The sequence below is a fragment of the Populus trichocarpa genome, chromosome 14 (assembly GCF_000002775.5).
Source record: "Populus trichocarpa isolate Nisqually-1 chromosome 14, P.trichocarpa_v4.1, whole genome shotgun sequence".
Lineage (NCBI taxonomy): Eukaryota > Viridiplantae > Streptophyta > Magnoliopsida > Malpighiales > Salicaceae > Populus > Populus trichocarpa.
The window spans coordinates 9058898-9076988 of NC_037298.2; the positions used below are offsets into that span (position 1 = coordinate 9058898).

At 35.4% G+C, this 18091-nt stretch overlaps 2 protein-coding genes across 4 annotated transcripts; one reads left to right on the top strand and one right to left on the bottom strand.

The window, feature by feature from the left end:
- Window positions 1-1435: 1435 nt before the first annotated feature.
- LOC7491326 (protein NETWORKED 3C) lies at window positions 1436-5625 on the top strand. 3 transcript variants are annotated; one of them, XM_024584549.2, is made up of 3 exons: window positions 1436-1742; window positions 2338-2449; window positions 4367-5625. In XM_024584549.2, exons 2-3 carry the CDS (start codon window positions 2359-2361, stop codon window positions 5413-5415), a joined length of 1140 nt encoding a protein of 379 aa, XP_024440317.2. In that variant the 5' UTR covers window positions 1436-1742; window positions 2338-2358; the 3' UTR covers window positions 5416-5625. The 3 variants fall into 3 exon arrangements, with proteins under 3 accessions (XP_024440317.2, XP_002320367.4, XP_024440316.2); XM_002320331.4 differs by having other exon boundaries at window positions 2341-2449; XM_024584548.2 differs by having other exon boundaries at window positions 1440-1742; window positions 2319-2449.
- A 3081-nt stretch (window positions 5626-8706) lies between these two features.
- LOC7457968 (protease Do-like 2, chloroplastic) lies at window positions 8707-16385 on the bottom strand. Its single transcript, XM_024585744.2, has 21 exons — window positions 16071-16385; window positions 15604-15792; window positions 15465-15515; window positions 14629-14702; window positions 14366-14429; window positions 13896-13940; window positions 13278-13385; window positions 12846-12923; window positions 12664-12730; window positions 12384-12442; window positions 12080-12179; window positions 11404-11483; window positions 11198-11254; window positions 10610-10713; window positions 10357-10444; window positions 10164-10249; window positions 10030-10054; window positions 9865-9936; window positions 9598-9648; window positions 9451-9511; window positions 8707-9370 (listed from the first exon to the last, which is right to left on the bottom strand). Exons 1-21 carry the CDS (start codon window positions 16230-16232, stop codon window positions 9126-9128), a joined length of 1866 nt encoding a protein of 621 aa, XP_024441512.1. The 5' UTR covers window positions 16233-16385; the 3' UTR covers window positions 8707-9125.
- Between the last annotated feature and the right edge of the window lie 1706 nt (window positions 16386-18091).

Consider the following 18091-nt stretch of genomic DNA (forward strand, 5'->3'; position numbering starts at 1 on the left):
CGTAGATTTGACGGGTTTATCCGAGTAGGCTTAGGTCTTACTTTTTTTCCTTACAATTGCTATTTTTTTTTTATCATTTCATATGTTAGATTTTATTTTTTTAATTTTACCTTTCAATATTTGGTTTGTTAAGGATTGAGTTTCGAGATTTGTTTTTAAAAAATTGTTACTTTTGGTCAAATGACCTGGGTCACGAGTTTAATGGGTTAATACAGTTTGATAATTTTTTTTACTTATTTATTATTTTTTCTTTTTACCATTTGAAAATATTTTTTAAGAGATAGGTACTCTTGTGTTGGAATAATATTTTTTTTTAAAAAAAAATTATCCGACCAGATGCAGAGTGAAGGCGAGATAACAAAGGTAGCTGTTGTGGTTGTGATTTGAAAAAAATATTTTATAAAAAATACTTTTAGTTGAGGTTGATTTGGTATTTATGTATGTTTGGTTAAAACTGTGGTTGAAATTGAGGTTGAATAAAAAGTAGTTTAATATGTTTGGTTAATAATGCTTTTGAAATTGAGGTTATAAAATAATTTTAAAAAATATATATTAATATTGATGGTTTTTAATTTAAATATTGTAGATTTAACTATTGTTATTACATCATGAAATAAATAATACTTTATATAAAATAATTTTTATTGTTCCATTAAACTATTTATAATTCCATCACGTATGAAATACTTCCGACAAGGACTTCAGTTTTTTTGGTTTTTTAAGCGTGCAACAACATCAGGTAAAATATAATCAGGAACAAAATTGGGATTGCGATCAAATTCTGCAAATGCTACATCATCAAACGATTTCTGTCTAATTTATGTAGTGTCATTGAATAATGTTAAACACTAGTTTTTCGAATAAAACACAATTAAATAATAAAAAATAATTTTTATTTTTTATTTTACTGGGTCAGACCTGGTTCAATGCATTTTGAGTTTTGAATTGGAACCGGTCCGGCCGAAACACCATGTGAACAGTGTATGCTACACTGTTCATGCTAATTAATTAGCGTGAACAGTGTGTAAGAAGCAGCATTTTGCTGCTTTTCTTTTTCTTGCATCTCATATGCAGAAACATGTGGGATCCATATATAGTAAAATATATTTTTTTTCTTTATCAAACAAGTTGTATCTACATTTTAAACAAAACACATAGGCAATCTCATAAATTAGTACTAATATATAAAAGGTGAACTCAGATTAGGACTAATTTATGAAGCTACCAAGTTGGGCTTTCCATCTTGCGAAAAAAGAAAGAAAGATTTCGACCGTTACTCACACATGCGGCCCCCACTAGGGGTGTTTATGCACTCTACAGTCCGCACCGGTCCACGGTCATGTATGTAACTATGTACAAATAAGGTCCAAATTCAAAGCATTGAAATCCCCGTTTAGGCCTTGATTTATGAGCCAGCAAGGAGAGATTGCGTGTGGTTGGCTTGCCTAGTTTCGTACTTTCACTCCTGAATTCCCTCCCTCTACGGGTGCCAGTTGCCATTGCCTCAAAACCTGATATATTATTATTATTATATATACCCGGAGAATACTACAAGGAGACAAATAAGATTTATTAAAAAATAAATAAATAACTGGAGGAGAAAAGCATTTAATTTAAACAACAACTCTGTCTCATCTAGTGTTAGACACTGCTACTACTACTGCAGAGAGGGAAGGTTTGGGGGTGCAGCATAGACGACGAGAGAGAGACGATCGAGTTCGCGTACGGATTCTCTCATCTCGGTATTTTTCTTATCATCCTCTGACTGTATCTATATCACATAACTTTGCTTGTTTCTGTGAGCATTGGCTGGACACTATCACCACATGATCTCCACCATTCTTCACCATGGGAAGTTTGTGCTTCTTCAGTGCTTAACTTATCATACTCTATTTTCTTTTTATTGTTATAGATTGATTTAGCATGAGTAGTATGTTGCTCCGATTTCAAGAAAGAACAAAGAAAATAATTGTTCGGCTTCTGTTTGATCTTCTATTTACGCCCCCACCTGACCTCACCTGGGAAGGCAGGAAGGGACATGTGTTATTTTGTTTGGCCTTAACATATAGCCTAGTCTGATGTGCTGGCGCAGATTTGCGGTGTGCTGTGCTGTGCTGTGCGTGTATCGTATCTGTGTAATGGTTTTGAATTTTTGGCAACTTTTATTTGGCGTTTAAATTTTGAAACATCCTTCTTTGTTTTCACCGTTTGAAATGACTAAAGTAGCCCCCTCCCTCACCATCCAATTAACTAATGTAAGTATTGTTTAGGTTCAATTTTCCTGCTGGGATCAAAATTACTGATTTTTATTTTTATAGTGGGGTATTAATTTAATAGTAGGTGAAGAAGAAGGTAGAGATGATGATGAACAAGGAAACATCACACTGGTGGTGGTTTGACATTCACCATACCTCAAGTGGCTCTCCATGGCTACAATCTACTCTTGCTGGTAAAACCCCCCTGTTAGCCTCCCATCTGTTCATTTATTTTTGCGTTTTCTTTCCTTTTTTTTTTTCTAGATTATATAGTAGTAACTGTTTTCTTGTATGTGTGTGTGATGTCAAAGTTACAGTAATTGCTTTTTTATTCTCTTAATAGTATTGACTACAAGGTGAATGGATTAGTATACAAATTTTGATACCTTATCGAGGTAGATTACTTCAATGGATGAAATTACGCATTTTTCTGATATGACAATTCCTAGGTTGAAAAAAATAATAAAAGGATCAGTACAATGAAAGTGTTGCATTTGAGCGGGTCAAACTATGGATTCTAGAACTTCATGGTGAAAGAATCAAGAATTAATTGTCATAGCACTTGAGGGTCTAGCTGCTGTGGTCAATCGTGTGACTTGTTCTGTCCCCGTTCCGGGTTCGACCCTCTATGTGCACGCCTGTCACCCCCGCGGTGCCTTACCTGCTCCTGAGCTTGCAGGATGTCCAGTGGGCCGTGGGGAATAGTCGTGGTGCGCGTAAGCTGACCCGGACACCCCACGTAAATCAAAAAAAAAATAAATTAATTGTCATAATACTAGTTAGAGTTAGGGTTGTAGGGGCAATTTATATTGACAATAAAGGTTGCTCTGTGTGGACCGCCATGTGGGGTTAGAGGGAGGGTGGGTCCAATTACTTAACCCTCGGAATTTCTTCTCTCTTCTTTTGTGTTATTTGAAAGGAGCACCGAGACAACTGAACCCATATATTAAAGGGTTAGTTCTAATTTATCAGGTCCATGTTTTGGTAGCCAAAGTTTGTATTTAGTTGTAGGTTTAAGATAGTATGAAAGAGTGGACTACCGAAAAAAAAAGTTATCAGAGATACTATAAGTTTTAGAATTACTGATTTGCTTGATAGTTCATTTGCTTTGGACCCTTTTCCTCACCCGTGAACATAGTGGAAGCGGGAATTTTTAGATTTTATTTTCATATCTCCAAGATTGCACTTGCTAGCTGAGTATTGATCGATAATGTTATGACTATTCAACACAATTCAAAGCAAAAAAAGGGGTAGACATTGGAGGGGTCCTCGGCCATTAAAAAACTGAGAGGATAGATGGGATAAAATGGGTATTGGGAACGAATTATGATAGATATGGAGTAACTTTGAGTTAATATGGATCATGTGTTATCTTCATGGCACTGATTTTGAGAAATGGTCTACAGTCCAGGAACCAGGATGTGATGGTTTTAAGGGTTTGTAATTGTCTCCGAGTGAGACTGCTTGGGTGTATCAATTATGGTATATGGCCCTCAATACAGAGGACGTAGCCTGAAAGTCCACCAACTACAGTCATTATCTTTGTTTATTTTGAGGGAATGGCTTTGAGAAGTATGCTCATCATTTTTAAGGTTCAAAAAATGATTATCAGTTGATTATTAGTTGAAGTAAAGCGACCTTTATGAAGCACAAATCGCAGATTCTTAAATTTTTTTGGAAAGTAGGTAGGGCCATAGACTCTCTTTTCCTTTTCCTGCATAGGCCCCCGTCATAAACTCATCAATGCCCCCTTTTCTTTTTCTTTACTTATAAACCCACCTGAGATTTTAATGGCACTACATCGAGTTGAGCTTAACTAGCTAGTTAAAGTAATTGCTAGTTGCAATTCTCTGTGATAAGTTGGTTGGTGACTGCTCAGGGCCCTACTCTTTCCAAGTTCTAGATCTCTTGCAACGCAACATTTTGTGTTAATAAATACCTAGGATTAGGCATTTTGCCTTTGAGTATCCCGGGATTAGATCTTTTACAATTTTCCAGTGTTTGAGATTTATTAATTTACTAGATATTGCCTTAATTAATAGTGTCTTAATTTGTACTTCTGATGAGATGGTAAATTTATGGTATTAAAGATCTCTTATCTGCTTTGGCAGAGCTAGACAGGAAGACAAAGTCAATGCTGAAACTGATAGAAGCAGATGCAGATTCTTTTGCTCAACGTGCAGGGATGTATTACAAGAAACGGCCAGAGCTAATTAGCATGGTTGAAGATTTTTATAGGGCACATCGCTTGTTAGCCGAGCGATATGATCAACTTAAGTCTGACTCTGGAAACCGCCTCCTGGCAACATTTGGGTCACCATTTTCAACCAAGCACCGACCGGAGAAGTTAATGAGCGTGAAGACAGATCAAACCTATGATAGCCACTCCGAGACCTGTGACTCTGAGGACTCTGCTGGGTCTGAAGTAGATGACCCTGAACAAGATGAAATTCAAGTTGTTGAAGAATTGGAAGAAATTGAGACTCCTGAAGGAAAGGAAGAAACCCTTGTTGATGATGGAATGAAACATGTTGAAGTTTGCATCAGGTACAATGCTGAAGTGACGAAGTTGAAGGAAGAAATAGAAAGGCTCGAGGAAGAGAAGAGGATTTACAGGGACTATCTTTTGCAGAAAGACGCAGAGGGGAGAGAACAAAGGAAAGAAATTCAAGTCCAAGAAGGAATAAGAGAAGCTGAAATTTCAAGGGTTGTGTACGATGCTGAAATGATGAAGTTGAGGGAAGAAATAGAAAGGCTTAGGCGAGAGAGGACAGTTAATAAGGATCATCCTTTGCAGAAACTTGAAGAGAAGAGGGAAGAAAAGAAAGAAACTCAAGTCAATGAAGGAATCAAAGAAGTTGAATTTTCTAGTGTTTTCTACGATGTTGAAGTGGTGAGGATGAGGGAAGAAATAGAAGTTCTCGGAGAAGAGAACAGGATTTACAAGGAGCATCTTTTGCAGAAAGATGAAGAGAAGAGGGAAGTAATAAGACAGCTCAGTTTCGCAGTTGAAGTGTTGAAGCTAGAGAATGTGAAGCTGAGGAAGTGCGTAGCTAACCAAAACAGAAGCCATTTCACCTTCGAGAAGCTGAAGGATGTATTTCGTGGGAAGCTTTTTAATGGATCTTCAAAGTCTCAGAGTAGTGTCCTAGCTCTCTAGATGTGGATTTTCGACGGTAACTAGCGTAGTTTGTAAACACAGTTTATATCTATCTAGAATAGGTTGTAATATCAGGTGCATAATTACCCTCGAAGTCAACCTAGGAAAATTACTGTAGTGTTATGTTCATTATGGCATTGCTCTAATCTTATTTTATTGTATACTGTTTCACAATTTTTAGGAAAGTCATCGTAATGTTATTCAATCAAATCATCCTTAATCTTTAGCTTTATAAGGTGAAAAGGATATTAAGTAAATGGAAAAATAGAACATGCAGCCTAACAACATTAATGCCATTGCCATACACTTTCACTCACCTCGACAAAGCATATAATATACACACTAGCATATAAAAAAGAAGAAACGTCCAAACATAAAAACAGAAAGTGGAACCACTACCAACAATAATTGAGCTGCCACCAAGAGAACCTCACACACCAGAAAGCTGCATTGAGCATAACACCAGCAAACCAAGAAAAAAAGCTAAATTTAAAGGTCCTGATGAAGTTGTAGAGACTGAAGAAGAGGCTGGCAAAGACCCGGATGGTGAAATTGAAAATCTTGCAGGCCCAGGAGCTAGTATGTCACCTGGATTTGGAGGGCTTCGGCTCGAAGGAATGGTTGGTAGGGATGACTCAGTTGGAGAAGGTGCTCCAGCTCCAGGAGTTGGGAGCAAAGGTTCGATATCTGGCGATAAAGTTGGGGGAGAGGATAAGGGAGCAACGGGCAAAAACGCAGGTGCTGCTGATATAGTAGAGATTCGTGCGTGTATTTGAGATGCCAAAGCTGGTGATGAAAAAAAGGCCATAAAGACAGTGGACATTGCCAGGAATGTTGAGCAAAAGGAAGCCATTGAATGATTGTGAAATGAATACACCTATTATTAGCTTCAATAAATGTGTCTAAAGAAGAGAATGGAGGGCAAAGGGAGAAAAGGTGTTGTTATAGGAGAATGTGAGGAGGGTCACCCATGGTTAAGGCTCAAAAGCTATCTGGTGAGGTGGGGACTGTGTGCTAGGTGTCAAAAGGCTATTGGGACCCCATTTGACATTACAGCTCTGCATTTTTGCTAAGGGACAAAGGTTCATGTGCAAGAATTAACTGGATCACATGAAAGGTGGGTGTCTTTTATCCCTTTCTGGTCTGAGAAATTCTTTTCAACTCACAAGAGATTTTTAGAGTCAACTCGTGAGGAATTCCTGAAATTCTGCTACTCAGTTCTAAGAGATTTGTTTTCCCTTGAACTGGGCTTGCCGTAATCAACACTGTATGTCCATATCCAATGACTAGAACGACCTTCCACAAAAAGGAACTAAATGCAAATCGTTTACAGGCAGGCATTTTATTTTATTGAAGAGTCCTCTTAGATTATTTACTTGTGTTGCGTGTCTTTCTAATCCCAAACTCAAAATTAATTATTCTCCTTTAACATCCATTTCCCACACCATTAACTTCAATGAAAATGAAGAAATATATTACACGTAAAATAATAATTCGTTGTAAAATAACGAAACCTAATTGTTCTTGAAAAATTACCTTGGCTCTAGATCTATATTGACTTTCTTTATTGTATCAATGTAATAATCACTTTGTTTTACCATGCGAAAAATTTAAACCTAACTTTCAATTTTTACATTGTTGATTTATTATTTTTAAATTGATTAGAGATAAATATGTTTTTTTTTATTTTAATTGTATAACGAAATGATCAAAATATCATTAGAAATAATAAAAAAATTTCATAATTCTTTTTATTTTTTTATCAGGTTATTCTAATCATATGATTTATGTCTTGGATTTAGTGAGATATCTTGAGTTGGTTTAACTCTAATTAGTATAGTTACAAGTTTATCATAACTGATATTTTATATTTGTTTTAATCTCATTTGAGATCTAAATATCATTTTATATTAAAATAAATAAAATAATTCAACCTCCAGCAAACGAATCACGGACATCAAGTTTAGTTTTAGTAAATTTGAAAGAAAAAATAGCTGTGGTTTATTTAAGGGCCAGCAATAGCATAGCAAAATATGGGAAGGCGATGGTGGCCAGGCCGAGGAAAGTGGCAGATGATGCCACAGGCCAATATTAAAATTGACAGATCACCGCACCATAATGATTTTTGGACTATTTTAAAGTTTATGCTCTCAATTTGCAGCAACCGTAATTTCAGAGTGGGTTATAATTTGGATCATCACATTTTCAAGCTACGGCGTCTGCTGGGACCTGGACCACGGACCATTTGGCGACAAGAAATAAAATTCTATCTTTTTCTTACACCATTGGTTCCGGGAGAGCCTAGGTGTCATGAAAATACTGTTTAAGATGTATTGTGATTTCTTGGTTACTTGATCAAGGGGCAAGATAAAAACCAGGGAGAGCCTAGGTGTCATGAAAATACTGTTTAAGATGTATTGTGATTTCTTGGTTACTTGATCAAGGGGCAAGATAAAAACCAGGGAGATCAGGGCTCAATCTCACCTCCTACACACACACACACACGGATCTTCCTCCATTATTGTAGGTAACCCCCCCTCCCTGAAGAATGACAAAAATCAAACATCTACTCATTTAGGCAAGATGAAGACCAGAAAACACTCAAATCCAGTGAGTTTTTCTCTCCCTTTTCAAACCAAAAACTAAGAAAAATGAAAACAAAGTTTTGGATCAAAATGCAACTTCCAAAAACTAAGAGGGTAATAGAAGGAAAGTGAAAATAGGGAGATCAAAAAGAATTTTGTTGTGCTAATTTTAGGTTGGACATGTCAATTTACCTTCTTTTACACTTTGATTATATATCTTTAAATTGTGTTTTCCTATAACAAATAATAAGAAATCATTTGTTAATTTAGCAAGGATCCAATCGAGTAGAAAAATTTGGAAAAAAAAACACCAACTGTTCATTCTTGTTCCTTTTCCCCAAATCTTGTTATAACTATAATTATAATATAATGTCAAATCATGAAATATGATCCAGTCCCTCCTGTGAGATTGTATAGACGGGAGGTGTATCGTTTGCAATTGCATAATTAACTTTGTTCGAAAAGGGTGGTTTTGAAGGTGCGTGGAAGGTTTAGCTGCTTGAGTAGCCATGAACATATTACTCGTCCTTTTCATTTTTTAAATAAGCTATTCTCTATAAATTTACTATTTTCAGAGCAATGGAGATTGGAGACATACTGGTTTTGTCAATCCAAGGCCTATCAAACCATGCCCAGAACAGACAATTTCCCAAACCTTCTCTTCCTAAATAGGCAGTGCCACAAAATATGTTGAAATTTTGAGTGATGCGAAAAGCAACCTAGATATGTTTTATTCCGAATCAAATGGATTCATAAATAATTTAGTTGTACATTATTATTTCAAATCATTACAACAAATAATTTCAAGGCTGACGAGAGACGGTGAGCCCCACAGTAAAAAATTACGCTCTGCCTAATTGTTATAATTAACATGCAGAATGGTTAAAATCTATCCGTAAAAGCCCAGGCAACCAAACAAAAATGATGCAAAAATTGAAAAGAAAGAGAGAGAGACCATGATCGGGTAATTCCGTACCAGAAAAAAAGGGAGCTCGTGTAATGGCCTTGAAAATGGGCAGAAGCATGGCATTTATCAATTTGGTGGCATTGAGTTGAGGTTATAACCATACTCTCCAACTGTTGATTGTCATGATAAAGCTCAGAATGATCTCCCGACACTTGGTATTATGTCCAGAGGAGTCCATCAAAGCCAACTTCCAGATTTGTAACCGTGCTGTTGCCAAAATCCTGATCTACTGCCTGGTTGTCTTCTAATGAATCCACATATGGCTCTGATAGATCAGAAGATCGTTCAGATGGAATTCCATAATCTTTGAGAATGTGGGATGAACAAGCACTCGCTGCTTCCCTCTCCAGCACAACAAGGTAATTGTCTTCAAACTCAAAAACTAAATATCTGTTCTTGCATGCTGATCAAACCACAAAACCATGAGAACAGAGGTGAAAAGGAACGGGAAACAGAAAACAGATAAGGGGCAGTGCCACTTACAATCGACAAGGTGTGCTAGGTGATGAATGTTTTTTATTTGAGTTCCATTGAACTTCAAAACCTGCAAGTGTTTATTGTTCTTAGTATATGCAAATAAATTGGCAAGCAGATGCGACTAAAAGTTGTTAGTGGTTATAGATAACTTGCCTGCTGATTGCTCATATCCTCGTATCCAAAGTTGACTTCATTTGCTAAGACCTGTCAGTAGAAAGAAAATGTTCAAGGCAGCGACATACCAGGATGTTAAATTGTTCAATATAACAAAGAATCTAGGCAATGAGATATGATCCTCCATCAGAAAAACAAAGATTTAACACGTGCAGAAAACTTGTCACTGTAATTAAAGCACACAAGATAGTAACATCACATAAAGTTGCTGAAAGGATTTCAATTGATGAGAAGTATAAAACTTACCTGTGATAGGATAACAATCTGCTCCCCTTTGAACCTTGCCAGAGAATAACGTGACTTGGCTAGTAGTTTCAGCTAGGAGAAGATAAAACCAATAAAATTAAAATCCAAAAAAGTGTATTGGACACAATGTTAAAAAGTGTTGAAGCAGTCTGTCACAGGACTAACCCCTATAGAGCCCTCGCATTCCTCCCTGCCAACAAGGGAGCAAAATCTCACGCATTAGCATATTACTTACAGAAAGAATACTATTATAAACGAACAGGTTATTACATTACTGAGTGCCTGGAAGTATAACATACTCTATCAGTGGTTCTGAAAGGGGAGTAAACACCAAACCAGCAATTATTAAATACGAAGGCTGACCCCCATCAACATGATATGGAACCTTGAAGCAAGAAGATATGAATCCAAATTTGTTGACATCTAAATCTGAAATTAATCTGATACAATAACTCGAATATAATGTACAGAGCCAGGATTCTAATGGCATACCAAATGCACTCTAGGATTAAGAACTACTTGAACTTTCATGAATGACCCAGCTCTAATTATGCCAAGCTCTGCTTCATCGCCTGCGAATCTGTATAAAAACATTATTCATTATATAATGGAAAAGTATGAAGCCCAAAGAACATTGATTATATGGATGTTCAAAGAAGAAAAGGCGGGAACAAGGTTATGAAGAGACTGAAAGAAAATTCCAAGCCTGAAATAAAGAAACAATAACTAGAATTACGCCCTTTACTTTTGACTAATAAGATAACGGAATGCAATGCGCTCATTTGATCGAAATGGCACTGTTCCTTCACACCCCACATGAACATCGTCAAAGCTCACAATCACGTCCCCCTGAAAAGAACAACTACAATCAAAATTCTCAACAGAAAGAACAATTAGAGGTAGTAAGAAAAATCCATTTCAAGAAGAGATCGCTTGTTCAAGCTTTTAGTCTTATTCATAGATCAAATCATGCCACTAACCCATGCAAGAAAATGAGAAGGATTACCAATTCACACACAAGGACCAAATCTTGTGAAAAAATAAAATTTCCCTGTTTAGAGTAGCTTTTTTGTGTGGTATAATTAGGAACCTTTTTTATGAAAAACAATGTATTGCTATTACATTTTCTTTGATTCAGTATTCCTTTATCCTATTGCAGTTAGCACACTAAAAAATGCAGGATGGATATTTATTTATAGATTTGTTTGGATGTACATATTGAGAAGCACAATAACAATAAAATCCAAGGTTTCCTTCCCGGTAACATTTTAGCAAGAATAGACTGTGCAATTCAAGTAGAGCACGCTTTTGAAGCTATAAATGGCCACTGTACCTCCTTTAAGACTCTATTTGCATCAGCGGTTGGTTCAACTCTCCGTACCAACACACCCTGCACAAACCAGACCTTATAAGGGAACTGCTTAGCAGATTGCACGAAGTTGCAATGATGTTGAGGAATGATAAAGATAACTTTTATTGCATATACCACTTAGAAGCAAAACGAAATTTGTAAAATATGTATTTGACAAAGAGGCATACCTCATTAGACTGTACTTTTAAGCATGCACGTAATGCCGGATTCTCCAACTTTTGCAGCATCACACCAAGTGAAGGAAAGCCTAGAAGTCAATGTAAAAGGAGTTTTATTGGGACAATCCCAAATCAACTGCATGATCAAGATACATGCTAGGTTTGCATTGCAAAATTCAATCAGGTGCCAGTAAGAGAAAAGGAAAGTAAAACAATTGTTAATCTAGAAAGAAGCAAGAAGTGATGTGATATATGACACCGAATAGATTCAAAAGGCATTCAAACATTCTAAGGCATCGATATATATGTATATAAACTTTCAGCAACCTTCATAACAATAACAGATGAGAAATAAGAATGTCTATACTAGAGAATAGCCTGAAGGGACCTATTAAAGAACAAAAGTACGATTATAGTCATGCAAAACTAGCTGGTTAAAGGGGGTATTGAAGAGCCAAGAGAGCAAGAAATCATTATGACTTTTGCAGAAACTAGATAACAAGTAGTTTTATATGATATTGGTCAAAATAAGAACATGAAGTTTTTAGAGGAAGCTTGGTCCTTAAAATTGGCAAGCATGCACTGCTTGTCAACATCAAATTCTACAAATTGACTTTCAATGCCAGAGCACGACATAAAGAGTGCACAGAATACACCATATAAACAATGTACAAAAGTATCTCACCAGTGTATTTCTCATTCCTCTCAAAGTCCTTTAGAAAATGAGATACTACTGTTGTTGGAATCACATATCCAATATTCTCAACCTCTTCAGACCTGTATACCTAAAAGAAATGTCTCATGAAAATGTCACAGGGAAAGAGATGCTGCAAATAGGAGTGAGTTGTTTTGCTAAATCAACAGCAAAATATGTTAATAACATCAAGAAGAAACTGCTTGGGGAACACTCATTCTTTTATCTAGTCATATGGACAAGTAATTGTAGACAAATTGAAAACTGGTGCATAGCATCATGCCAAAGAACCTACCTGAAATGCTACTCCAATGCACTCCCCCTGGTCATTGAATGCAGGACCACCGCTGTTACCTATAATTAGCTAGTATAAGCAGTAGCTATCACAGAGATGGGATAAAACCTTGAAATAAATAAAAGACAGGGGCAAACACACATGCATCGATACAGAGGGGATTGTAAAAGTGATGAACCCAAATATATGCAATCTCCAAAATGCAAATACATAACCTGAAGAAGTTTTAACATACAGAATGGATAAACAAATAAACAAGCATATGCATATACACACTAACCAGGATTTATTGCTGCGTCAATTTGAATACCCAACAAATCAGATGATCCATGAGCATACGATGTAACCTGATGATAATATGTTTGATAACACGATACAGAAAATTTGTTTATACATGGTGGTCAAGGAAGAACATCAAACAGACAATCATTGGCATGCCAGAAATAGATTAACAATTCAAACCTCGATACGAGACACAACCCCCTTTGTCACTGAAATGGTGTCTCCTCCAAGGGGATATCCTACAACTGTTACTGCGTCCTGCCCATTTAAAATGCAGCAGAAAAATGATTTTCTCAGAAAGAAGTACATAGCACTGTACAAAAGGATCTGAAACTTGTAAATTAGGATTAGGGCATCAGTCTGCACTTTGATAGGAAAACTACATGACCTCGGTGTACACTGTAAATTAAATAAACTATAAATATCACTACAAAAACATTGCCATGGTAAACCCCAAAGGTTTATTCTCATGAGCCCAGAAACATTTGATGCAGGTTTAAACAAGTGTGTGATAATTCAGGGCTGTTGCAAATGCTAGAACAAAAGGTTCATAGACCTAAAAAAACACAAGGGGCGAGGGCACTATGACCCTAAGTGAAAGGGTAATTTAACCTGAAGACGTGGTAAGTGTCCAAACTTGAGTGGTTCTGCTCCTTCCCAAAATTCCTCACTTTCTACTGAAAGCAAAGCAATGTCGCAATCAACTCCTCTGGCCAGTACCTGTGTATAAAATCACTAAGAGAACAGTAAGTTGCAAAATCCTAGCGTGTTCACAAGCGAGATTAACCAGTGCAGTCTGCAATTGCATTGGTTCATTTCCTTTGTTTAGTGGCGAATACCATGTCAACTGAAGCATGAGAATATCCAGAAAGTAATGACAAGTTGAAACAGTCATATTATTTGTTTCCAAGGATGGCAGGTGGAACTGCTAATGAGAAAGTACTGGGACTCATAGAGACACCAATATCTCTGCACCCTGCTTTTTATAAAAGAGGCTTTTTTGTTTTTCCAAAAAGAATAACTTCAAACAAATCCACTAAACTCATTAATATTGGTATTTTCATCCAATTTTCTCAAGACATATATTTACTCCCAAAGTGCATCTAAAACATCCTTTCTCTTTCATTTATGGTTTGGAACTTCAAATGATATGGAGAAAAAGAAAAAATATAGATATTGAGCTATTAAGATCATTAAATATCTTGCAAGTTCCAAAGGGTACAGAAGTACCTTAGCTACGTATTTGGTATCATCTCCCCTTCTCTTCACTTTGACCTGCAATAAGAAAAGGCATTTTAAAAAGTTAATTGGACAATCTTTACCTACATATCATGTCTCAAACCGAAGAATATGCAAATGATTCTTTGGGTGTACTGAGCAAGTCTCTACCAATGGCAGGGTGCTCTTATGGGAATTCCAAGCTGGTATTCCAGATTTATCACCATGTCCAGGCCCTATGCATCATGCACTTTCTAGCATGTCCATCAAATGGCAAACCAAGGTCCTCAATAGATGGACTGCAGAGTTCTCAAAGGCTGTTGATTGGTGACTCAGTATTTTTGAGTTGCTAGTATTCTGACCCTAAACATTGCTACTTAGATGTTCTGGTCTTTTGTGGTCTTTTCTTGTGGTTTAATCACTTATGGTAAAAGGAAATTGATAAAATCCAAACTAAGATTGAAAGCATAGGCTGACAAAACCTGTGTATAGTATTCAACACAATGAGCATTTGTCAAAAGTTTTCCATTGCCAATCATAAAAGCACTGCATAAGAAACATGCAAAGTAATGAAGAAATCAGTTTGCGAGACAAATTCGATTGGATAAAGAGCATGTACAGTAAACCAGAAATGAAATAACAATCAGATATATATCTTAACAGAGCCAGCTGCAGCCAAGGATTTCTTATTACCCTGAAAGAAATTTATGGAAGACCTAGAAGGTAAATACTTCAGAGAACTCACCTTCCTGTGCTTGTGTATTGCCTTTGTTTTTGCCAAGGAAGGGAATAATCAGGCTCTGTATGGGTGCAGTAAACCTAGACAAAAAAAACAAAAAAAAGACATTTTACTAGCAAAGTGCAAGCACTTGCACGAGAAAATGGGTCAATTCTGAAAATCCTTTAAAGTTAGGATTCATCCTCAGGGAATAAAAAAAGACAGGCATATTATTGAGTGACAACAGCTGAGAATACTGTTTAATGGTGACATAAAACTTAGCTTCACATATCAATTTGGACAGCTATAATTGCTGCTCCCAGACCACTGGCTCCCAAAGCATAGAAAGATGAAAGAAAATCACATGCACCCTTGATGCATGGTTACTTGGTTATGAATACATCGACATCTATAAAGGTAGAAGGAATTTCTCCTTCAAGTAGTTCTCAGAGTAGCTGAGAGAAATATCTCTTACATCCTTGGAGCATCATCTAGCTCTTTGAACAAGACTCGGATAGACTCTATATATGTAGGACATCCATGGACTGAAAGATAGTTGTGTTAATTGGATTGTCCCATGTCTAGTTAGTCACCTAGTAATGTATATAAGGTAAGATCCTGAGGGTCGCTAATAATGATTAACATAGAGCTTAACAATTAGATGACCTGTAAGTGTCTATAATATAACCATGTCTAGAAGAACGTAACATGTTCAAAGACTAGATTAGCAATCACGGGACCTAAACCATAAATTGAATGCTGAAATGACAGGAAAGAACAGTTCCTACCATTCCATCATCATCAATCAGATTGACAGAACCTAAAATTGCAAGGCAGTAGAGAAGATGTAAAAGAATTATTACCTTGACAACTGCATCTAAAAATGCTGCATCTTTAAGATTCTGTGGCTCAAACTGAATTAAGAGGCAAATTATAAAACTTGTCTAAATTACTAAAACAACAAAAGCAACACATAAGAAAAATGAGTGCCCGGGATCACACCTGTTGTTCCTTCATATCAAACTTAAATTCTTTCTTATCTTTTCTTTGAGCCCCAAATGACTTAAAAGCCATTGATTGGGATTTCCCTGCATTCCTTTTACCACTGATTCCATCATCATCCTCATCATGTAAAGAGGACCTCTTGTCCTTCGATTTCCCCGGAGACTTCTTCTGCGATACACCTTCTTTCTAAACACAACCGAACCAAGATTCCCACCAAGTAATTAGTTAAACAGATAGTTTTGAACTTTTTTTTTTTCAAAAATGCAATTCCACTGCGTTAAAGCAGAGATTAGTTCTTAATTATGACCTAGAAAGCTGAATTTGTTCAGCTAATTAGAATCCCTAGAGTTTTTTTTACCAAAATGACAGTCGATTATAACTCTAATCCAGCACTGAATGTGCATTTATTTGTCTAACGAAAAATAAGAAAAGAGAGGAGAGAGAGAGAGAGATTAGGGTTTTACATGTTCTCCAGGGCGTCTGCTGCGATTGACGACGGCTTTACAATTGACGGAAGCAACGGAATGTTGCGACGTGGCGAGATATGGTTGGGAAGGAACACAGCAACGGAATTTAACGGTGGAGGTAACAACAGAGAAGCAGCAGTTGGCGACTGCCATGGCCATGCTTGAATGATGTAGCAGCTGAGTGAGTGAGTCTCTCTCAGCTCAGTCCACACTCAGCGAGTAAGTTTTCTTATCTCAGTCCTTTATGTCTGCTTCGCTAAGGAAACCTGGATTGGATTAGGTCACTGGTTTTGGCGCCTTCATTTTTAACCAATCGGGTTGCTCCTTTTTTTTTAATAGTCGAAGTGAACTATCTACGTCTACATGGGTTAAGCGCTGTCGTTTTGTGAGGCTAGTTCGCGCAGGTTAAAAATTAAAATATTTTCCATTTCCTAAAGATTAGCCTGAAAATGTGAAATAACATAAAATAAGGGTTTATTTAAAGAAGCTAAAAATAAGGAGAAACAACTTGCCATTCCTGAGATATAAGAGATGAACATATTTCATAAGAACATTGTATCTATCATCGATTATTGTGTTTTATGTTTTACTCCCAAAACATTGGAGTGAGTTTTAATTTACTTTTTATTAAAATTTAAATTTATTTTATTTTAAATTAAATTTTTTAATATTTTTTGATAGTTTTGATGTACTAATATCAAAAATAAAAAATATTATTTTAATATTTTTAAAAATAAAAAACACTTTAAAAAGCAATCATTATCTATTTTCAAACATAATTTATATAAAAAAAAAATTTAATTTTGTCTATCAATTTGAAAAAACAAGTTCTGATAAAAAATAATTAAAAAAATATTTATTAATTTTTTTGGAGTAATTATAAAATGTGTTGTGATTAAAAATAAATTTATTAATTTTTTTATGGTTACGTGGTTTTAGATGAAAATAATTTAAAAATAAGTTGTTGAAAACCAAAAACTCAGACAAAAATTTGAAAAAGTTTCCGGTAAGAAATCGTGGCGTGTTTAGAAAAAATTGGACTCCTTCCAAAAAAAAAAACCCTACCGTACGGACTTGGGCTTTTTGATGGGTGGCCAGACACGTGAACCTGAACTGTTAGTAGTGGCTTGGCCTCTTTTTTTTTTCATTTAATTTTTTGATTTAAATATTGATTAATACATTCTCTCTTTATTTATTAAACTGTATAGTTTAACTTCTTTTTAAAACAATAATTATTTTTAAAATTATTTCATTTTAATTTTATAATGCTTCAAATAAATTATTATAATCTGTAAATAATTTTTTTCCTCTTATATTTTATATAAATAAATTGTGTTTGCATGATGCATTTATAAAAATAAAAATTATGTTGTCAGTGATTATAACTAATCTCTAAGATAAAATAAATAAAAAATGTATAAAATAAAAAGGACAGTCTCTATAAAATATTCGTATTTTTTTTATTTTTGTTTGCTAAGTAACAATATTTTTCTAATCAATTAAAAAATAATTTATAATACCTAAAAATGTATTATACTATACTTTAAAAAATAATTTATAATACCTAAAAATATTGGAAAATCATTGTGCTAGTATTGTGTACTAGAGTGTTTGCATTGTAAATCACACTATAGATGTTCAGATGACTATAAAGCGTTGTCTTTTGATACTATATACATAGAGTGTTTGCACTGTGAACTACATTGTAGATGTTTGGAGGACTATGGAGGCATTGTCTGTTTTATTTTTTATTTGAAAAGCTGTTTGGTTTGGCATTACCCCCATACCCAATTCTCTTGGATCTGGCTTGACCGCTAGACCTAAAAGCTTATAAAAAATTAACTAAGATTTTTATTTAAGTTACTTCAAGAATAGTTTAAATGTTTTTTTTTATGAAAAAAAGTTATAAAAAAAATTAATTAGAATTTCTGTTTAGGATACCTCAAGGATAGTTTAATTTTTTTATATAAAAAATAGAAAACATTTATAAAAAAAATATTATTTATGATACTTAAAGG

What these genes read in the sequence shown, in the direction of transcription:
- LOC7491326 (XM_024584549.2), top strand. Translation starts at nt 2,359, where the DNA reads ATGATGATGAACAAGGAAACATCACACTGGTGGTGGTTTGACATTCAC. An exon ending in GCTACAATCTACTCTTGCTG is followed by an intron (nt 2,450 to 4,366) that starts GTAAAACCCCCC and finishes CTGCTTTGGCAG; the next exon opens with AGCTAGACAGGAAGACAAAG.
- LOC7457968 (XM_024585744.2), bottom strand. Translation starts at nt 16,232, where the DNA reads ATGGCCATGGCAGTCGCCAACTGCTGCTTCTCTGTTGTTACCTCCACC. An exon ending in TGACGCAGCAATAAATCCTG is followed by an intron (nt 12,443 to 12,663) that starts GTTAGTGTGTAT and finishes AGCTAATTATAG; the next exon opens with GTAACAGCGGTGGTCCTGCA. An exon ending in AGGATATGAGCAATCAGCAG is followed by an intron (nt 9,512 to 9,597) that starts GCAAGTTATCTA and finishes AAACACTTGCAG; the next exon opens with GTTTTGAAGTTCAATGGAAC.